The sequence below is a fragment of the Pyrgilauda ruficollis genome, unplaced genomic scaffold (assembly GCF_017590135.1).
Source record: "Pyrgilauda ruficollis isolate IOZ18807 unplaced genomic scaffold, ASM1759013v1 scaffold3, whole genome shotgun sequence".
In the NCBI taxonomy this organism is placed as follows: domain Eukaryota; kingdom Metazoa; phylum Chordata; class Aves; order Passeriformes; family Passeridae; genus Pyrgilauda; species Pyrgilauda ruficollis.
This window is the reverse complement of record NW_024524377.1, coordinates 224,685-245,998: the sequence shown is the minus strand read 5'-3', so window position 1 is coordinate 245,998 and position 21,314 is coordinate 224,685. Positions and strand designations below refer to the sequence as shown.

The following is a 21,314-nucleotide window of genomic DNA, read 5'->3' as shown; positions in this document are numbered from 1 at the left end:
AGTAGAAGGCAAAAAATGGAAGTTCTCTACAAAATCCCATTATAGCATTATTAATTTCTTCTATCAATGGCACAAACTGCTGGGAGGGACTGAGGGAACACATTGGAAAAATAATCCCAGCTTTTTTTTTCCTTCAGCAAAAGCACCATGCAAATAAACCCAAGATATATCTATATATGTAAAATAACATCATCAAGTGGTTAGAGCAGCTGATTTATTTCCATACTGTAAGTCCAGAAGACTCAGAGTAAAAAAAAGGGTGGTTTTTTTTTTGGTGTTTTTTTTTTTTTTTTTTTAAAAAAAAAAGGTTGTTTTTTTTCTTTTTTGTTACTGTCCACCAAGCAAACCAGGGGCTGCAAGGGGTTTTTTAACAATACAGATATTATTCCTCTCACCTTCCCCCTCTTCACTCTCAGCTCTATTCCCTGTTTTAGGTGACATCATCCTCCATAGTTTCCATTCTACTGTAGAGCCTTTGGCTTGATCATCCTTCAGTTTTCCAGCACTGGATTCTTCTCTCCTTCTTTTTCAGAAGTGTTATCTCAGCTACAGAATTTCATACTTCCATGGCAGGCTCATCCCTACAAATTTTCCATTTTGAAAAGGTGTGAACTGCAAAAAAATTGAAATATTTTCCAAGTATATGATGAGATATCTTAGCAAATACAGATTTCCTGTTGCTCCCCCCACTCCAATCCTAGAGAAAAATGCAGCTCTTGCTATACAAAACTACACTAAAGCTTACCAAGTTTACCCCTGTTCAAGTTGCAAACTCATTTATTTTTAAAGACTATTTTAGAAAAATAAAGCAGCTTTCTGGACCATCATGTTAATCTTTAAATTTTGAATATTCGCAGGGCAGGATGGCAGCAGTGCAGGTGATTTGTTACTTCACTGCCTTGTTTATCTTTTTTGCAGTTCTTGCCTTGCCTGAGTTAATTGCTGCTGTGTTTGGATTTAATGAATGTACTTTGGCTCAGCTCATCTGAAGTACAGTCCTTGTTTGACCTGGGAGCATTGAGAACAGTGATAATAGCACTAATATTAGTCTAAAAATCAACAAAATAAGTTTGGGGACATCGTGGCATGTAAAAGGAGGACAGAATCCTTTCTCTTGGAACTCAGTTTGCTTTATTAGGTTGGAAATAACTTCTTTCTTCTTCCTTTGAGAAACATTCCCCTGGGTGTTATCAGAAAAAATAGAGAATGATAAAACCCTGCTTCCTGCTCGCAGGAACATCAAAGCTAGGCTTTTTTAGTCTATATTTGTAGTCTGTTCTTAGATATATTTGTAGGGCTAGGAAGTGTTGGAGATCACTGTGGAAACAAATAGAATAACACACATGGGCAAGTACTTGAAAAAGGTACCTGTGCAGCAACTGAAGGTTTTTTGTCTAAGGTGTTAATTCTATTTATGCTGCATTTTCTGTTCTTTTCTGCTCCTCTAGAACAGTGTGTTACAATTCTGGTATTTTGGTGAATGGGCCATTCTATCTATAAATTACTCAGTCCCTGTGGTGCTTCTCTGCTCTGCTGGTTTATTCTAATAAACTGCTCCATTCCTTATATTTTAGTACTTAAAGAGTTCAAATTCATCTCAAATATAACACTATTTAAGTAACCTTTCTGTTACAGGCAGAGGTATCTGCCAGACTGAACCTCACCCTTCAGTTCTTTTCTATATTGTAAGTTTTCTAGGGAATAGCAAAAAAACCTGTCCTTGGCACCATTAAACTAATCTTTGCAGGCTTTTCATCAATTTTCATGACTTCAGCTAGAAAATGTTGTTACATTTCGTAAAGCAGTGAGAGATCACAGATTCAGTTCCCTTTGCCCTTTGTGTCTTTCCATGGTGTCACCAACTAATCACGCAGCAAGAGCAGGGTTTGGAATGAGGGTAGGACGTGGGAAGTGTTGAAGTCTTCCCTGGAAGGGGAGGGACGTGATCATTATCACATCTCAGATAAAGTATCAGGAAACCATTCCTGCAGTACAGACCCATGGGCTTGTATTGCTCTGTGTTAGGTTTGGTGCAAGAAGTTGGATGATGAACTCCCAGGAGTCTGTCCTGGTTTTTTTTTAGTGATACCTGTAAGAGACAATTCCTATTCCATCCAGCACCTTTTCCCAGTGATCCATCCTGAACTAAGGCCATGTTAGTCCTTAGGAGCTGTACACTGTTTGCCCCTTTTTAATTAAAAAACTGGTAGATTTTTTCAGTCATTCAGTCTCACTGTTTGAGAAATGGCAGGCAGTGCTTCCAGCTCCTCCTGAGGTGAGGTTTTCCAGGCTGCACTTGAACTGTCTGATGGAATTGCTCCCAGTTCTGCTGTTTCCTGCATTAAGAGTGGTTCAGAAGTTCAAATGTTGGTTTTGTTCCCCCAGTGCAGCTGTGGTGGAGGGACAGGAGTGTGAGGGATAGAGCAGCGCTGAGATGGGAATACACAGGTATCCAATGGGATCTGGCTTAATGTGCCCAAACTAAACTCAGTTCTGTACTTAATGCCCTTTGCTTTCCCAACGTGTTTTCCCCCCAAGTTTTCAGACCTCATGTTCCATCCACAGGACACTGCTGGAGTTGGTTCGTGGCTTCTTTCAGCAGCACCATTTTGCTTTTTGAGATTCAGGAATTTGTTTCTGAGGACCTGACAATTCCCTGTGCACTCAGAATGGGTACAGCAGTTCCATTAGAGACCTGCTCTGCCTAATAAATTCACTTTATTGTAAATGCCAGCTGCCCTTGTCCCCTGGGAGCTCCATCCCTGTGGAGGGGGTGGCAGAGCTGCTTGGAAGCAGATGGGCTCAGGGCTATCTTCTTTGTGTGGTTCCCCTTCTCCTCTTGCCTTGCTTCCACCACGTTCCTGCTTTTCTGTTTTGAAGGATTAATCCAGGATTGTGCTGCTCTGCCCAAGCCTGGGTTAGTCTGGCCAGACCCATTGCAGGTGCCCGCTCAGGTGAGAAGCCCCAGCCAGATCCAAGGTCATTGAACCAAACTGCTGCCAGTCACTGATTGGAGCATTAATGGATTCAAAAATAGATGGATAAGAAAACCCGACTAAAAAGAAGACAGGAACAAGGAGAATATTTATTCAAAGTTAGTTTTACTGCAGTCGCTGAATTTTATAAATTTCAGCTTGTCTGTGGTCCTTCAAAGCCGGGCTTGGCAGCAGGAGAAAAGCAATGGCACGTGTGAGAAAAATCCAGGACTTCTGCTTTATTGCACTGACAGAACCAAATTGTTCAATCTGTTGCCTCATCTGTTTCTTGCCATAGCTGAGAGCTGTAAAGGTCAGGCCGTGGCAGCACAAGGAATTTAATGGTTCCCAGGCTGCCCCTCACAGCGTTCCCAGCTGGCTCCTGCCCCTCTCCCATTGATCCTCCAGCTCCTGCCTATTTTGGGAACACAGGCAGAACTTTGGGCAGAGCAAGGTGGGATGCTCAGGATGGGCAGTGCTGGGCTCTTCTCTGTCTTCCTGTGCTGCTCTCCCAAGGCTCAGGTGGGAATAATCCTCATTCTCCTCAGGAATGGCTGCTGGGTCACATTTGTTGTGGATAAAGGAGGTAGTGAGTGATGCAAATAAATACGTCAAAAACTGCCGTGGGAAACCTTTTCTCTTCCAGTCTGGTCTTCAGCGTGCTGGGCAATGTAATGTCTTAAAAATTCTGAATGTATAGATAAATACAGGCAAAGTGCTTTGGCATCCTCCTGAGCCTTCCTCAGTGGATCCTCTGGTTCTCCAGCTCCTCCATCTCCATTCTCCCATGGTTTTAATATATGTTAAAGGTTGGAGCTCCCATGGAGATTAATGGCACGCTCTGGGCAGTGTCTGACAAGAGCAAAAACAGAAATAAAAGGCAGTTCTTGCTCCCTCCCTGTCTTCTGTTAACAGTCTTGCTTCCCAACAGCCCTTCACCTTTGCAGGAGCCAGGCTGGTGCTTTACATCCCATTAACTCTGAAGGGATCTCCACCAGAATCCCAGAAAGGTTTCCTAGATGGTCCCTAAATGGTCTTTAAGGTCCTTTCCAACCCACACCATTCTGGGACTCTCTAACACTTGCCCCATAGCACTTCTTGGCTTTTGGGGGGTTTCTGAGATGAACTCCCTGCTCTTTTGGCTCCTGTAACAAGATAAGAAGCACAAATGCCTTTTGGTGAATTTTCCTGGCTAAAGCTCCTGGTTTGGCGAATATTTTAATTAAATCTTCCCTGCTCAGCATTCTAAATTTTCTCTGCTATTGCTATTCATGGAGAAGTATTGCCATGACTTGTTCTTCATTTCTGCAAATCTTGCTAAGTTATGCAAGTCACTGTTTGACTTCACAGAAGATCTTTGTTTTATGTTTCAACACTTGGAATGCTGCTGAACTTTCCGTGTTTTCTCTCTTTATTAAAAAGAGGGGAGAGAGGGCACATTGGTACGTGCAGTAAATGATATTTTGTACAACCTGCATTTATTCATATGCCTGATCCTGCAGAATTCCATTGAATTGTGCTTCCCATCCCTCCCAGGTGCCATCCTGGGCAGATCAGAAACACAGGAGTGCATCTACTACAACGCTAACTGGGAGAAGGATAAAACCAACCGCAGTGGGATCGAGCCCTGCTATGGTGATAAAGATAAAAGGAGACACTGCTTTGCTACATGGAAGAATATTTCTGGATCAATTGAAATTGTGAAGCAAGGCTGCTGGCTGGATGACATCAATTGTTATGACAGGTGAGTTTTCCTAGGAATTTTTGAAATTGATTGGTCACTGTAGACTCTTTTGCCTCTCCATAATTTCTACATCATCAACTCCACAACCAGTGAGTCTGTGAGTAATTATCTTATTTTCAGATGCTCTCTTGCATTTAGGGACCAGATTCCATGTGAGTACATTGTCTTGTTTGCAGAATAACATGTTTTAAATGAACCCAGGTATTTAATTTATTCTTTTTTAGTCCATTAATAATAGATTCTGTAGTGCCTTGTTATTGCCAAAAAGTGCAAATATAATTCTTGCAACCAGGATGTAAAATTCTCTCGTTGATTTTTCCGAAGTCTTTAGAGTTGGAAAGTCAGCACTTTGTGTCTGCAATTTACCAGATCATGGAAGTATTTTGGCAGTTTATTAATAAGCTCAATGGCAGCTCTAAGAATATTCTAAATTTCCAGTTATTTTGTTGATAACAGATGGTCCAGAAAGAACCCACAAGCAGTAACAGCAGGACTTGGGGTTTGTTAGATGCTGACTGAATAAAGGTCATGACTCTCTTAAGCAATGGTGTTGCAGCTTTTTAAATACTGTACTGGGTTTTATTGGCCCAAAACATTTATTATTTGGGAAGGCAGAGAATTAAGAAATAGATCCACAGTGGATCATCATTAAAAAGTATTGAGGAATTACTTCAGTAATTTTTACAGAAGTCTTCCTTTGTATTTCTTTAAAGTTGAATTTTTAGAAGAAAGCCTTGCATTTCTTTCTCCCAAATCAAGTTGTCTCCCAGCCCAGACTGTTTTCTGCTTTAATGGCAGTTTAAAGCTCAGTCCCACAATTTAAAAAAAATCCTGAAATCATGAGATTAAATTCTTCCTTGAGCAAAGAAAAGAAATTGGAAGAAGAAATGAAATGCAAGAAGGACAGTAAGGAAGGAGTAGGAAACTAAGTAACTGTAAGTCCTCATTAAGTGACTTGTGCTAATCACAGCCAGTGCTGTGTTTGTCCAAAATCTTATCTCTGGAGCGTGGGGTGCTTCTGCTGCTCTGGGAGCTGCGGGGGTGACTCCAAACACAGCAGATTCAGGACATCAAAGAGAAAATGTCCCCTGGAAGTCACAGGACAGGGTGACAGCCAGAGCTGGCTCTAGGGAATAACCCCAAGTTTTGAAGTTGAGCCCAAAACCTCCTTGACAATCTTCAGCTGTGTTTAAAATCTTGCAATTTTTCTTCAGCCTTTTCCAGTTCTGCTGTCAGGTTGGCTCCTGATTGCTGCTTTTTCTTTCCTGATGGAATAGTTTCAGCTTATTTGTTAGCAGAATATTAATAAAAAATCCATTCCTGCAGTTAATTCAGGGAATGAAATAAGCCCTGTCCCTGAGCATAATGTAGGCAGAGGAGATTGTAGAAATTTTGTCATTTCTTTCTACAAGTACAATAAAATTTAAAAATTCTCCTTCTCACTTATCTCCAGCTTTGTTTGATCACTTGCTTGTCCTGTTTAAATCTAGCTTGTGAACTGTTCCTCATTCTGGTGGTGGTTTTCTTTAACTTTGTCTTAAAAATGACAAAAATGTGTTTCTGTTGTAATAACTCTCCATTGCAATATAAAATACCAAAATTTATTTTATTTCATTAAGTTTAGCTGTTATTTTGGTCACGGTCAATTTAACAAAGTTCACCTTGGAAATCTGAAAGCTGGGCACATATTTTTTCCTGAACAAAGACAACCCAGCTCAAGATGAATGAACTTTTTCCCCTTCTCTCTTGCAGGAACGATTGCATAGAGAAGAAGGACAGCCCTGAGGTGTTTTTCTGTTGCTGTGAGGGCAACATGTGCAACGAGCGCTTCTTCTACTTCCCGGAGATGGAGGTCACGCAGCGTAAGTTCCTCCTGACAGCAGTGTTCCACATCCTGCTTTTTCAGCAGGTCACACTTGCCCAAAAGTCCTGCCTTTCCTGCCACAGGGTTCTGGTAGAGCTCTGTGCAGTGCTAGTTCATTTATTCCACTTGGAAAAGTGCTTTCCTGTAAAATTAATAAAAGGTACTTCAGCTCTTTCCAAGGGTGGGAAGGAAGGGTAACCTGAAATAATTGCCTGGTTTAAGATACAGAAGTTACTGTCAAATCTTACCTTCATTACATGGTTAAGCTCCTCTAAGGATGTAAATTTTTGGGCCAAAAGCTTTCTCATCCCTCTATCCCTGTGCCAGCCTGGGGATGTTCCTTTTCTTCAAAAAAGCAGAAAAGAAACAGAAAAGGTTCCTTTTCTTTCTTCTCTTTATCCCACCTGGACCTTTAGAATTTCTCTGTAAATGCACACAGTAACATCCTCTAAAAAGGGGAAAAGAATTTACTCCCAGATCACAAGGTCCTTGTGGGTTCTTCCAGTACGCATATTCTGTGTTTCTGAAAGACAATTAAATTAGCCAGAATTAACAAATAATTATTTAAAAAAAAACTAGCTGAAAGGTGATTTGATTTTCCTTGCCTATCTTCTTCCAGTCAGGAATCTGCTGGAAAACCAAGTGATGTTAATAACTGAGCTGAAACCAGCAAATGTCTCATGTAGCAAGTAGCCAGAGGAAGTTGTTCGTGAAATGAAAGAACATTTTCTGCAAGATTAAAATAGCTTTTGTTGACCCAGGAGATATTGTTGTCATTTTTGTCAGTGATGCTGCTAAGGCAATAATTGACATTCTTCCCTCTCCTGAGCCCTCTCTTGCCCCAGGGGGCTGCCTTGCAAGCAGCTCCTGCTTCTGCAGAGCCTTTTCTGAGGTCATGTGGAAATGTCCTCACCTGGAGAACTCCTCCTTCCAGCCAGGCACAGAAGTGCTGGCAGGTTGTTGCCAAATCTCTGTATTGATTGGTTTTAGTTCATTAGGTGATGAATTCTTGCAATCCCCTGGGAGTACAAACACCCCCTGTAGGCTGCTGGGGGTTGGAGGCCCAGAATTCCACCATGCTGAGCGTGGCTCTGGGATCTGAGTTATTGCCCTGCTTTCCAAAGTGCTGCCTTTTACCCAGGTGTTAGTTTGTGCTGGCTAATCAGGTACTGGGAGCCTGCTGTGATGATGGCAGCAGCTGTTAGAAAATCAGACTGCTGCACATTTCAAACACTGCCTGGTTTTGTTGCTTAAAAGCTGTGTCTTTTTTCTTTTCCCTTCAGCAACTTCCAATCCTGTTACACCGAAGCCACCTCTGTTCAACACCTTGCTCTACTCCTTGGTGCCTATCATGGGAATTGCAGTCATCGTGCTCTTCTCCTTCTGGATGTACAGACATCACAAGCTGGCCTATCCTCCCGTGCTTGTTCCCACCCAGGTGAGCCCCTGCTGCAGGATTTGGGGTTTTTTAAGGGCCAAACCATTCCTGAAGGGGATCTGTCTCATGGCTGGTCTCTCTGTTCCCCTCCTGATTTCGAGGTCCTAACGCTTGCTGTCCCCTAAAGCAGAGAATTAAGCTTTACTTAAACAGCCTTATTAATTATTCTTTGATGAATAGATGAACAACTACTTCATGTTTTTATGCATCTCTTTGTTTGGGAGGAAAAAAACTGAACACAGAGGGCAAGGACACAGCGAAGGCATGCTGAAGGCTGAGCTGTAATGCTTAGCTGGAAACAAAAAAAGAGTTGCCACTTCAACTTGGCCATTTGAGGGGTTCAGAAAATAGCAGCTAAGAGAGGATGAGCTGTTTATAAGGAAGCCTGAAACTGGGATACAGGTGTAGGGAATGTTAAAATCTTCATAGCTCAGCTCATGCCTTGTGATTCTTGTCATCTTTTTCCTCTTGTTTACGTATTTTCTGTTTTGTCGTGAAACATTTCAGTTTTAGGGGTGTTTGTGTCTTATGTCAAAAGGATGAGGTTGTGGGCTCCACACCTGAATGTAACCTGGCCATTGTGCACCCAGAAAAACCTTCTGGGGCTCTTGTGTGTGGAATTCCTGCTGTTGGGAGGCTCCAGCTGATCCAGGAGCTGTAATTGGTGCTAACACAGAATTCCTCTTCCTTCAGTTACGTCTGGAGATCCAACTGAGATTAGGAGGCTTTTATGGAAAGGGTTTAAGCAGGAAATTCTAGAGACCAAAGCAGTAAAAGATGAAGAAAATGTGGTTGTGGAAACAAAGAGAGAAATGATTTGGATTTTTACAGTAGGAATTAACTTGGGCTTCTCACCCAGTGCAGTGACCAGAATACATGACCTGTCCTGCAGTGATGTTATTTATGATTAAAATGAAAACTCTAGTTATTTTGGGTAGGATTGCCAAGGATTGATCTCTGTGTGCTCCAGCTCCTGGGATATTTCCAGTGCTGCTGCTTGACAGGAGGGTGCTGCAGGAAGCAGCATTGCCTGGGGTTGATAGCTCAAGTGTTTTGGTTTCAGTTTCTCAGTAATAGATAAGAGGAATTTGGGGAGAGGCAGTGGCCATATGTTGTTGCCAAATGAAAAGAACATAATTTAGAGGAAAAAAGTCTGTTTGCTGTCCTTGCAGAGAGGATTGCAGCTCCTCAGACTCCCTGCAATCTGTCAGCATAATTAGTTCATCCAGCTCCCATTTTATGGATTTGGGACTTTACATCAACCCAGTGGTCTTTGCTGGGAGATCAAATTCATAACTGCTAATTGTGGGGATAATTCCAGCCTGGGTTTGACTTCCTGAAGAAATTAACTCTTGGATAAAGCCATGGATAATCAAGTGACTGTTAAATACGCGTGAGGTATCAAGAACTTGAATTCTGATTCTCCCTCCTTTTGCTGCAGTTTTGTCCTTGGATTGTGTTTGGGACAGGATTGACACCTAAATTTTTAATAAATAGGATAATCAGCTGTTGTGTTTATGCTGAGATTGTATCTTTGGGATAAATGCACCTTGGTGCTTGTGGGGCAACAACATTTTCCTATCTTGTGGTGAACAGGCATTAAGGCTCATGTGGAAAGTCAGGAAAAGCCACTTGTGCCTGAAAAACTACCCAGAATTATTATGTAAATCCAATGTATAAACACTCTCCCTTATGCAGCAGAGCAGTGGTTCCCACTTGAAATTTAATTACAGCTGGTTGGAACAGGAGACAGGGGAAGCAGGAAGGGAGGGAAAGCATTGGGAACTTTATAACCACGAATAAACTCTGAAATATTTGTGCAATTAATCTGTTAATAGTATATTTAATAACTGGGGCATGAGTGGAGTTTGTAGGCAAGTGGATTTGGTTTATTTCTTTGTGTAGCAGTGGTAGAATGAACGGGTTGGATGTACAGCAGGAAAAACAGAGATTCTCCATGTGAGAGCCAGATAAAAGTTATCCCTTTTTCCTTGGTTTATTCCCAGAAACAGTGAGAATACTGAGCTGGTACCAAAGTTCCAGGAAAAAATGAAAGGATGGATGAGGAATAAGCAAAAGATAAAAATGAAGAAAAATAAGCAAAAGATAAAAATGAAGAGTGAGAAATGGTGAAAGAATTTGGTGATAAGTAAAAGATTAGAAAGCAAAGGGAAAGAAATAGTTTGGAATATTTAAAAAGAAAAAAAAGCAGGACATACACTGTAAGAAATGCTTGAACCTGTAAAGAGACATAAAGGACAATTAGTCTTGGCTTGTTTGTGCTGCTCGCTGTGCCTCACTGCTGTGTGGGGAAGTATCCAGTGAAAGCTGTCAAATTCCATCAGATCTGTCACTTTCTGTGCTCTGCAGTGAGTTATTAACAAATCCATGTTTGCTGAATACATCTGTGTGTATGGAAAACACTTAGGAGCTGTTCTGTCTCCTTATTTCTGTTTGCTTTAGCAAACATAAATCCATCATCTGATAAAATTCACCCAAAGAATCAGATTGATATTTTTAATATTTGAATGCGTGCAGTTTTCTGCAGAAGGAGGTGCTGGCACCTGGTTCCTTTTCACTGGGGGACACTGGGTCTGGAGTTAGGTGTGACCCAGGTTTCTCCCCAAACATTCCCAGTAAATCTGCAGTGAGGATGGCAGGGAGCTGCTCTCTTGTTCTCCCTTGCTCCTGACAAGCCTTGAGCTGGGGCCAGAGCTGTCAGTGCACGTTCCAAGGGGCTGTCCTCACCCTGGCAGCTGATGGGTGCCACTGTTACCCTCCCACAGAGCTGCCACCAGCCCCACTCGGCTTTGGCAGCTCCCCCCATGTCCCAGCCCCCTGAGCAGGGAATCCTTCACCCCTTGCACTTCCCTGGGTGCCCAGCTTGGCAGGATTTCACTGCACCACAGCTGCTTTTTTGGCTTTGGGTTGGTTTGGAAGTAATGATTGTGTTGAGAGGCTTGAGAAAAGGCTTTGCAGATTCACTCCATGTCTTTGTGACCTGCTTTGGGGATTTCTTCTGAAGTGGTTGAACTCTCTGGGGTCAAAGATGCATCAGGGTTTGAATTTCTGACCACAGGAATTCCTAAATCTACCTGACGCACTTGAAATTTCTGGGATGATCTTTCCACCTTCGGAAAACCCCAATTTCCTGCTGAAGAATGAACTAAATCAGCTGTTCAGGTTTTTCCCATTTTGGTCTTCCAAAAACCACTTTTTTTTTTTTTTCTTGTTGTTAGAGATAATTTAATAGAAACATTTCAACACTAGAAAAATGCAAGGCAGAGGTGATTTTTTTTCAAGGATTGAATCCAAACCTGGGAAGATTAATGGCTACTTGAAAAACACACACAGGGAGAAGCCAGGTGCTTATAGGAAATGGGAAAAGGAATTGGAAAGTTACTGCAAATCAGGATCCCTGAATGTGCAGTGGCTGAGGAACTTGGAACTGGCTTTTTTTTTTTTCTTTTTTTTCTTAATAGAATGCATGGGCTGGTGCAAGTTAAAATCTGTAACAGAGGGAAGAATCTGTGTGAAAACACCCAAAAGCCAAGAGCAGCTTTTACAGATCAGAAAATGGTTGTGGGTAACCCAAATTTTGGGAAAAACCCACACTGCTTAGGGTTTTATTGGTTTAATTGGTTCCAAATATTGTAACAGACCCATTAGAGTTGGTTTTCAGGCAGCATAAACAGCAGTGAGTGTGTTTATGTACATTTGTGTGGGTGACAGGGGTTCTGAGGGGGGTTAACTGCTCCCAGTTTTTGTTTATCAGAGGTAATTCCTGACATAAATCTCAGATTTGCATTTCTTTTGTAGCCTGATACCCTTTAACTCTTGGTGCCTCTTGGATTTCTGCTGGGAGCCTGAGGTGATGCTCTGTGGGCTGAAGGGGAGGACACTGGTTTATAATCCAGAGGTGTTAATGAGCATAAATACATCCTTGTAAAGTTTCCATGTGTGTGGAATTTATCAGAGTTTGGGGGAAGCTGATCCCTCGAGGGAGGAGTGAGAGGTTTGGGACAGGGCTCATTTCTCAGAGCTTCATGTTTGCAGTTTCTCATTATGGTCAGAGCACAAAGGTTGAATTCATACATATTTCTGCTTATTGCTGAGGAATTTCCATAATTCTCCAGAGCTGGAGAACTTTAATAATGAATAGGCCTGGAAAAAAAAATACTTTCAGGCCCTTGGGGTGGGTTTTGCTCTGCTCTGGAGCTGCCCTGAACAGTGGTGGAGGAGAATTCTGCCGGATCCCAGTGCTCTGAGTTCTCTTACAGGTTTATGGAATAAATCCTCCTGGATTAATTCTTGCTATTAATCTGGTATGAATTATTTGGAGAAAGGGGAGTGTGTGCTCAGCACTCTCCAGGCACAGGGAAAGGCTCCTGTTGGCCCCATGCTCCAGGGGTGTGAAGGCAGAGGGGGAGAGGAGAATGGCAGCTGGAGACAGGGGCTTGGATTCCCTCTCTTCCAACATCCATCCCATTATAAAGGACAAAGGAGATGGATCAGGTGAAAGAGTCACAGAATTCTGGAATAGTTTGGGTTGGATGGAAACTCAAAACTCATCCCATCCCACCCCTGTCCTGGGCAGAGAGACCTTCCAGTGCCCCGGGGACACCTTCCACTATTCCAAGGAACCTTCCACTATTCCAGGGACACCTTCCACCACCCCAGGGACACCTTCCACCATTCCAGGCTTGTCCAGCCTGGCCTGGGACACTCCCAAGGATGCAGGGGCAGCCCCAGCTTCTCTGGGAATGCTGTGCCGGGGCCTCCAGTCCAAAGTGGAGGAGGAGGAATGGAGCCATCTCCGCTGAGGTTGTTCAGGGAGAGGGATGAAAGCAGCACAGACAAGGGGGTCACTGCAATCCTGGGACGTGGCTTTGTCCTGGATTTTGTTCCACACTGTGAACTACTCCTGGGATTGTTTGGAGGAATCTTCAATACTGGGATTTATCAGTATCTGCTGGGTGCAGAGGGTTGGAGTTCCCCGCTCTTTGTGGATGTATTGATCAGGTTCAGTGCTGGAGCCCAGGTCCAAGGTGCCATTCACTGATCGGGTTCGGTGCCGTCCATCGATCAGGCTCGGTGCCGCTCATTGATCGGGCTCGGTGCCGCTCATTGATCGGGCTTGGTGCCGCTCATTGATCGGGCTTGGTGCCGCTCATCGATCAGGCTTGGTGCCGCTCACTGATCGGGCTCGGTGCCGTTCACTGATCAGGCTCGGTGCTGCTCATTGATCAGGCTCGGTGCCATCGATTGATCAGGTTCGGTGCCGTTCACTGATTGGGTTCGGTGCCGTCCCTCGATCAGGCTCGGTGCCGTCCATCGATCAGGCTCGGTGCTGCCCATCGATCAGGCTCGGTGCCATTCACTGATCAGGTTCGGTGCCGCCCATCGATCAGGCTCGGTGCCGCTCACTGATCAGGCTCGGTGCCGTTCATTGATCAGGCTCGGTGCCGCCCATCGATCAGGCTCGGTGCCATTCACTGATCAGGCTCGGTGCCGCCCATCGATCAGGCTCGGTTCCAGGCGGGCCCTTGGCGGTTCCATTCCCGGGCTCGGGATTTCCCTGGTGCGGCGCCGCCCCCTGGCGGGCAGCGGGGGCGCTGCAGGGAAGGGTCTCATCCCGGGGCTCTGGAATTTCACCTTCGGAAGTTCCACGTTCCTCGTGTCTCTGTGCTGGTTGCAGTAGCACGGCTCTATACACCTGCAATGGACGCTTCTCGCTGTAATTAGAAAACAATTCCGTTAATTTTCTATAGAATAATCCTGTTTTCCTCATTTTCCTGTACTAACAACGCTGGATTTCTTTGCTGCTTTAAATTATGTGTTTCTGCTGTGGGAAAGTTTTGCTGTCCCCGTGAATATTCCTGTCATTAACTCACAAATAATTGACTTTGTCTCCTGTAAGCTGTTTTTGCATCCCATTCCTGGTGTAAATAGTAATTTCTCTTGCCTGTGTTTTTTCCCTCTCTGCAAGCACGCCTTTCATATAATGATTGAGGTAAGAGGATGTTTGTTCCTGGCTCTGGGGCTTTCTGGGCATGTGGGAGACGTTGTTTGCTCTAAATTGTGATTTCTCAGTATTTTGAGCAAGCCATCTTGTCAGCATGTGTGGTTTAAAAATGCAGTTTTAGCCTGTGGTTTGTGGATCTCCTAAAATTCCCTGGAGTTCCTGAGGGGTGGGGTCAGATGTGCAGTCTGGGATGGATCCTGGAACACAGGGCCAGGGAATCCCTCAGCCCAGCACTGGGGTTCCCTGGAAGCAAAGGGGACATCCCACCCACTGTGCCCTGTCCTTGGCTCTCCCTTCCCACCTCCCCCTGTGACAAATCCACTGCAGCTCCGGGGTCTCCACGTGCTCATCTGGGGTTTCGTGTGGTGCAGGAACTCCCAAAAATGGATCATCTGGAGAAAAATAAAAGTATTCCTTCACCACTCAGTCTCTTCATTCTCCCCACTTTTCTCAGGAGATATTTATATTTATATTTATATTTATATTTATATTTATATTTATATTTATATTTAAACTCCAAGTCACTGGGACCCCTTAATTCACAAATTGGGTCATTCCTGCTCAGCTTTTCAATGGAATATTGAAAACATCGAGATTTGAGGCGTAATAAAAATGCTCAATTTCTGACATCATTACAGTTCTCTAATTAATACCTGAAATACCTTGGAAATGCAGTTTAGAAGAAAACCTAATGGTTTCAGTGTATTAAAAATTTAAATATTTGAATATTTTCCTGACTATACCTCTGTAAAGAGTTCCCAGAGTTCCTTGGATCCCTGTCCATGTTTGGCCTCCTTGTCCCAGTCAGGGACCCAGGGAGCTGCTGGATTTGGATTTGGGTTCCACAACTGCTGAGCTGCTCTCTGATCTCCAGACCCATTTTTGAGGGCACTTAAGGAACTCCATTCCTGGAAGTCACCCTTGCTTAAGGAATATTTCCCCCCTGTGACTCAGTCCAAGGGAAGGGGCAGGAAAAGGGAGTTGGGCCCTGGATTTTTGGACAGCTGGGAAATCTGGGAGCCCAGTGTATCCCCCTGCCATCCCTGCTGGCCCTGTGACCTTGGCACCACAGAGATCAGCCCCAAAGCCACACAGGAATAATGGGGAACATTTCTGGAACGTCAAACAATTTTTCTTGGAGTGCAGCGAGTTGGAAATATTGTCAGGGAATGTTTCTGTGTAAAAACAGTCCCTGGAGCTGCAGAGTTTGAAGTTAGATTTTAACCAAGATGCTTAGAAAAAATCAGAGTGGGGGGGAAAGGAAAGCTTTTCTTTCCAGTTGTGTTAACAGCAGGAATTCTGCTTCCTACATGGAAAGGCTTTGGCAGGTGCTGGGAATGTGGTGAGGAGAGCCAGGGATTTCCAGGAAATGGAGAATTTGGTGTAAGGGAAGTGTTGTGGTCTAATGGGGAATTAGGAAAGCACCAGGTTTCCCTGCCACTTTCACTTCCAGCTCTTGGCAGAGATGCTGGAACTGGAATCAGCAAATCTTGGAGGTGTTTGGTTTTCCTGGTGGTTGGGGAAGAATTCAGGCACCAAGTGCTTCCAAATCCCAGCAGTTTATTGGGAGGAGGGTGTGGGAAGGAAGGGGAATCCAAGCCACCAGAGCAAAGGGGGATTTGGGATTATTTTCCACAAATTTCTCTGCTTCAGACAGAGGCAGGAGGTTCTGAACTTGAACAGTTCATTAAATCAGGGCTGCCTTTGGGGGATAAATTTGAGCATCTTGTTCCCACTTCCTCTTCTAACAACAACAAACTGGATTTACAAATATTTATTTAGTACAGTTTGTATTTTACAAATTGAGGGCACTGCTTTCTTTCCCTGGTGCCTGGAATATTCCAAGAGGGCTCTGGCATGGAATGAAAGGCACCAGGGGAGGGAAGTCTTCACTCTCAAACTTGGTTTTCTGTGCTGCAAACGTTGATGTCACACTGACAAAAGGATTTCCTCCTTTTTGGGAACAGTGTTGCAGTTTGTCTCTATTTTGAACCTCAAATGCTGTTTATTCTTTGTCTACTTATTAATTTGTGCAGTGAGGTTACTCAGCTCTGAATCTTTCTCTGGAACTTGCTCTTTTTAATTTATTTGTTGTATAAGAAAGCAGAGAGTGGATGCTGATTCCTGCACTGAAACTACTCATGATTTGTATTCTCAGCACTTGTCTCCATTCTCCCCATAGTAAAGGGTCCTTAACCCCACAGTTGGTCACAAAATGTGTCTTTAACCTGCACAGGATTTTATGGTTTTGATGGAAGTGCTCAAGCATTTAACTCTTTATTGAGCACTCTCCTCTCTCTTGTAGAAGCAACTCCTCTGGTGGTTTTCATTCTCTTGAAAACTACTTTTCTCTTTGGGGAAAATAGAGGAAAAAGGGGGTGTTTTGGAGGTTTTTTGCAAACTTTGGGGTTGGCTGTTGGGGTTTTTATAGAGGAACAGCTACTCCCACCTGGAGGGAAAGGGCCAGCCCAGAAGGAAGCAGAGCTTTGGCAATAAAATTGAGAATCTGCTTGTTCTGTTCAGATGATGTGATACAGCCAAGCAGAGAATCCAGGCTGTGCAATAAACTGCCCCCTCCCTTTTCCCAGGAAGGGAATGGTGCCAGGCTGTAGTGTGGGATATGGGGATGGGGTTATGGATATGGGGCTGTGGGTCCATGGATTGCCCTGTGGGAGCTCTGTCTCACCTCCAGCTGTACAAATCCTGCAGGACAGGACCAGCTCACCTCTGCAGTGTCATCCCAGCTCATTTCTGGGTGCTGGGATTTCAGGAACCACTGGCAAAGCTGGGAGCAGGGAAGTGGGCCAGGAGGGGCTGACCCCAGGTGTGGATCTGCAGGGCTCAAAGGTCCCACAGATAAACACAGAAACCTTCAGTGCATCCAAGGGGCTCATTGCAATTCCAGCTCTTAAAAATCTAACAAGTAAAGCTTGATTATCTTTGTCCCTCAATTTCTGCTGTGCTTCCCCACCTGGTTACAACAGCCCTTAATTTTTGCTGAGCTTTCTTCCCACCTGATTAGACTAATCCTTAATTTCTGCTGTGCTTTCCCACCTGATTCCATTATTCCCTAATTTCTGCCTTGCTTTCCCACCTGATTTTATTATTCCTTAATTTCTGCTGTGCTTTCCCACCTGATTCCATTATTCCCTAATTTCTGCTATGCTTTCCCACCTCATCATATTATTCCTTAATTTCTGCTGTGCTTTCCCACCTGATTCCATTATTCCCTAATTTCTGCCTTGCTTTCCCACCTGATTTTATTATTCCTTAATTTCTGCTGTGCTTTCCCACCTGATTCCATTATTCCCTAATTTCTGCCTTGCTTTCCCACCTGATTTTATTATTCCTTAATTTCTGCTGTGCTTTCCCACCTGATTCCATTATTCCTTAATTTCTGCTATGCTTTCCCACCTCATCATATTATTCCTTAATTTCTGCTGTGCTTTCCCACCTGATTCCATTATTCCTTAATTTCTGCCTTGCTTTCCCACCTGATTTTATTATTCCTTAATTTCTGCTGTGCTTTCCCACCTGATTCCATTATTCCCTAATTTCTGCCTTGCTTTCCCACCTGACTCCATTATTCCTTAATTTCTGCTGTGCTTTCCCACCTGATTCCATTATTCCCTAATTTCTGCTGTCCTTCCCTGCTGCTCAGGCCATTCCCAGCTCCTGCTGTGCTGTCCCACCTGTTGTGCAGGTGTATCCCTCCCTGTGGCACATCCCTGCTGGCCAAGTCTCACAATCCCATTTCCCATCCCGTGCAGCAGGGCTGGGCTTTGTCCCTGGGTCTTTGGGATTTGCTGCGGTGGGGTTTGGCTGGGTGATCCCCCATCTACAATCCTCTATCTGTAGTGCTCTCAGGGATGATGTGAATGAATGTCATTAATTAAAGCAGCATTAATTAATGGTCTCTCCTGATTGCAGGATCCTGGGCCTCCCCCACCATCTCCCCTGATGGGTCTGAAGCCGCTGCAGCTCCTGGAGATCAAAGCCAGGGGGAGATTTGGGTGTGTGTGGAAAGCTCAGCTGCTCAACGAATACGTTGCAGTCAAAATATTCCCCATCCAGGTGAGCAGAACCCTGGGGCTCCTGGTTTTTCCTCACATTGAAGCAGCTTTTCTTGGCCCAATAATTCTGTAAATCCAAGTGGAGATGGCATTGAGGTGTAAAAGATACAGGAAGAGTTCAGTGATTTCAAATAAGTGTTTTACTGCAGTAAATGCATTACTGAAGCATAAACCCTGTGAAATGTGGGTTTCTAATCATAGAAATACTCAGCATCCGTAGTTTTAAGCAGCTCTAACCCACCTCTTGACCAGTTAATAATCAAATTAAATTGTACTTAGAAGGAATGTCCTGAAATGCAAACCCTGGAGTGATTGTTCCAATTAACCATGCCTCAATTAAGTGCCATAACACTCATTGCCCAGCAAGTGCCCTCACGAAGCCGTGGCTTGCATTAAGTGGATTGAAGAATTTGGAGAGCACGGAGTGGTGCAGGATGGTGATACTGGGATGGGTTTTACATTGATTAAAGCACCCCCTGCTGCTCGAGGTGCAGGAATTTGTTCCCTCACAGTGATCCAGGGGCTGCCTTGCAGAATAAACGCTGCAGGCTCTCATTACTTCACAACAAACTCCACGTATTTTTTGACAGAGCATTCCCAAACTCTGTTAGCAAGCTCCCCTCAGGGCCAGCCCCTGATATCCCATTTTTTGCTGGCTAACTGGTCCTGTGCTGCTGTGCTTGCAGGACAAGCAGTCGTGGCAGAACGAGTACGAGATCTACAGCCTGCCCGGGATGAAGCACGACAACATCCTGCAGTTCATCGGCGCCGAGAAGCGCGGCTCCAGCATCGACGTGGACCTGTGGCTCATCACCGCCTTCCACGAGAAGGTGGGGCTGGCCTGGCTGGGGCAGGGACAGCAGCCCACACAGGGTCACACACGGGCAGCTGGGGCACTGAAGGAAGGAAATGGGAAGCAGCTCCCGCTTTGCTGCTCGGTTTTTACTGGATGTGAATTCACTGCAGTTCGTTTTCAGGCAGCTGAGAAAGTTGTCATCAGGTTTTGCTGACAGAGGAGTTGTTTTAGGAGACAAACAAAAATTGATTCTGCCTTTTTTTGGATTTTTGGAATATGTCTATTTTAATATCCCAAATCTAAACCCGCCTAAAATACATAACCTCCCATGTTGCAGAGATTTTTGGGGGGTTATTTTTGGTTCACTTGTTGGCTCATAAGAATAAAAATGTAGTGATACAGATCGATTCTATTGTGACAGCAAAAGGAAGAAACACAAATACAATTAATTAAGAATACATTCAGTTTTATGTTGAATAATTTTGTGTGTGTTTCACTCTGAAAATCTTTTCAGATCTGTTCAGAGTGTGTTTCACTCTGAAACTGTGGTGCTGAATGATTTCATCTCTGTTTATTCAGAGTATTTCCCTCTGAAACTGCTGTTGGGCCACAAGGAAGGACAATCAAAGGTCCTACACATGCGAATTGCAGGAATTGCAGGTTTTCCCTGGAGCAGTGAGGCTGAGCTGGGTGTGTGACTGTTTTTCTGCAGGGCTCCCTGACAGATTTCCTGAAGGCCAACGTGGTGTCGTGGAACGAGCTGTGCCACATCGCCCAGACCATGGCGCGGGGCCTGGCCTACCTGCACGAGGACATCCCGGGGCTCAAGGACGGCCACAAGCCAGCCATCTCCCACAGGTACTGCCCTGGGAGTGCAGGGACACGTGGCCATCCTGCAGGCAGCCCATCACCACCTCTTGGTCCTGCAGGAATTCCTGGATCTCCCCTCCAAGGCACTTTTTTCCAAGCATTTTGTTTCTTGCTATTTAAAAAAAGTTGCAGTCACTGCACGCTTGGATTGCAAAATTTTCATTCCATCTCTGTATCTCCATGTATCCCACATGCATCATCCATCTATCCATCTCCATTTATCCCTACAGCCATCATTCATCTGTATTTATTTTAACAACAAGCACAAAATCACAGTTCCAATTACTGTCTCATTTATTCCCATTAAGGTCTGCAAGGGCACCCCCCCAAGGTTTTATTATTATTGTTTTGTTGTTTAACTTATCTATTTTCTTTATCATTTTCTTGCCTTTCATACCATAATGTTCCTTGTTTTCTGCTGTTCCATTTTCCTTAGAGTTTTTACTGTATTTTGTGTTCTATCTCTAATTTGTGGGGTTTTTTTTTCTTGAACTTGAAAGGGACATCAAAAGCAAGAATGTGCTGCTGAAAAACAACCTCACGGCTTGTATTGCTGATTTCGGTCTAGCTTTAAAGTTTGAGGCTGGAAAGTCTGCAGGAGACACCCATGGACAGGTAAATCCTGAGTTATTTCCAGGAATGATCCAGCTGTTACCTGGATGTGAATGGGAATCTCCCCTCAGGCTCTTTGCATGGCCTATCCCCCCTTTTATCCCGACTGGGCAATTTGGACAAGAACTTTTATAATATTTTATCAATTATTTAATTTCTATTTAGAAACTGGGTGATGAAACTTCCAAGATTTATTCCTAATGCAGGAACAACCACGGCCGTGTTTAATGCGGGACAAAGCAGGGGTTTGATGTGGCAGCAGGCGGGGTGGTGCCCGTGCTGGGGGTGATTCTGGGCACAAACGTGGGTGTTTTGGTGCCCTTGCAGGTGGGCACCCGCAGGTACATGGCTCCCGAGGTGCTCGAAGGTGCTATCAACTTCCAGAGGGACGCGTTCCTGCGGATAGACATGTACGCCATGGGCCTGGTGCTCTGGGAACTGGCCTCGCGCTGCACGGCCGCCGACGGTGAGCGACCTTCCCGTGCCCCTGCCCCGGGCAGCTGCAGCTCCTGCCCTTCTGGGAGGGCCCAGCTCGGGCAGGGTGGGACTGCAGGGGCTGGAATCCCTTCCTACCAAACCTCTCTGGGTTCTGATTGTGGCCGACGTTGCCAGCATGGCAGTCTTCCCTTTCCCGTTTAACCGGTGTTTCCCTCTGCAGGCCCCGTGGATGAGTACATGCTGCCTTTCGAGGAGGAGATTGGCCAGCACCCCTCCCTGGAGGACATGCAGGAAGTTGTGGTGCACAAAAAGAAGAGGCCTGTCCTAAGGGAGTGTTGGCAGAAACATTCTGTAAGTGTGACCCATCCGACTGTGAATCCCTCGTTCTGTCCGTGCCGTGTTGTGTGCATCACGCTGGGGTTTGGGAGGGGTTCCAAATTCCACTAGGAGTTAAATGGGCTGTAAAGGTTCCTCATCTC

General features: G+C 44.6%; 1 protein-coding gene across 3 annotated transcripts in view; it reads left to right on the top strand.

Moving 5' to 3' along the window:
- The window catches only part of ACVR2A (activin A receptor type 2A), a 51,695-nt gene that overhangs the window by 26,815 nt on the left and 3,566 nt on the right, over window positions 1–21,314 (top strand). For 2 of the 3 annotated variants that reach the window (XM_041472858.1, XM_041472857.1), the window contains 10 exons: window positions 4,512–4,719; window positions 6,472–6,581; window positions 7,867–8,021; window positions 14,011–14,034; window positions 17,977–18,120; window positions 18,806–18,949; window positions 19,628–19,773; window positions 20,286–20,400; window positions 20,725–20,863; window positions 21,056–21,186. In XM_041472858.1, the coding sequence (XP_041328792.1) occupies window positions 4,512–4,719; window positions 6,472–6,581; window positions 7,867–8,021; window positions 14,011–14,034; window positions 17,977–18,120; window positions 18,806–18,949; window positions 19,628–19,773; window positions 20,286–20,400; window positions 20,725–20,863; window positions 21,056–21,186 (1,316 nt within the window). The remainder of the gene's footprint in view (window positions 1–4,511; window positions 4,720–6,471; window positions 6,582–7,866; window positions 8,022–14,010; window positions 14,035–17,976; window positions 18,121–18,805; window positions 18,950–19,627; window positions 19,774–20,285; window positions 20,401–20,724; window positions 20,864–21,055; window positions 21,187–21,314) is intronic. The other variant, XM_041472859.1, reaches the window with a different exon arrangement.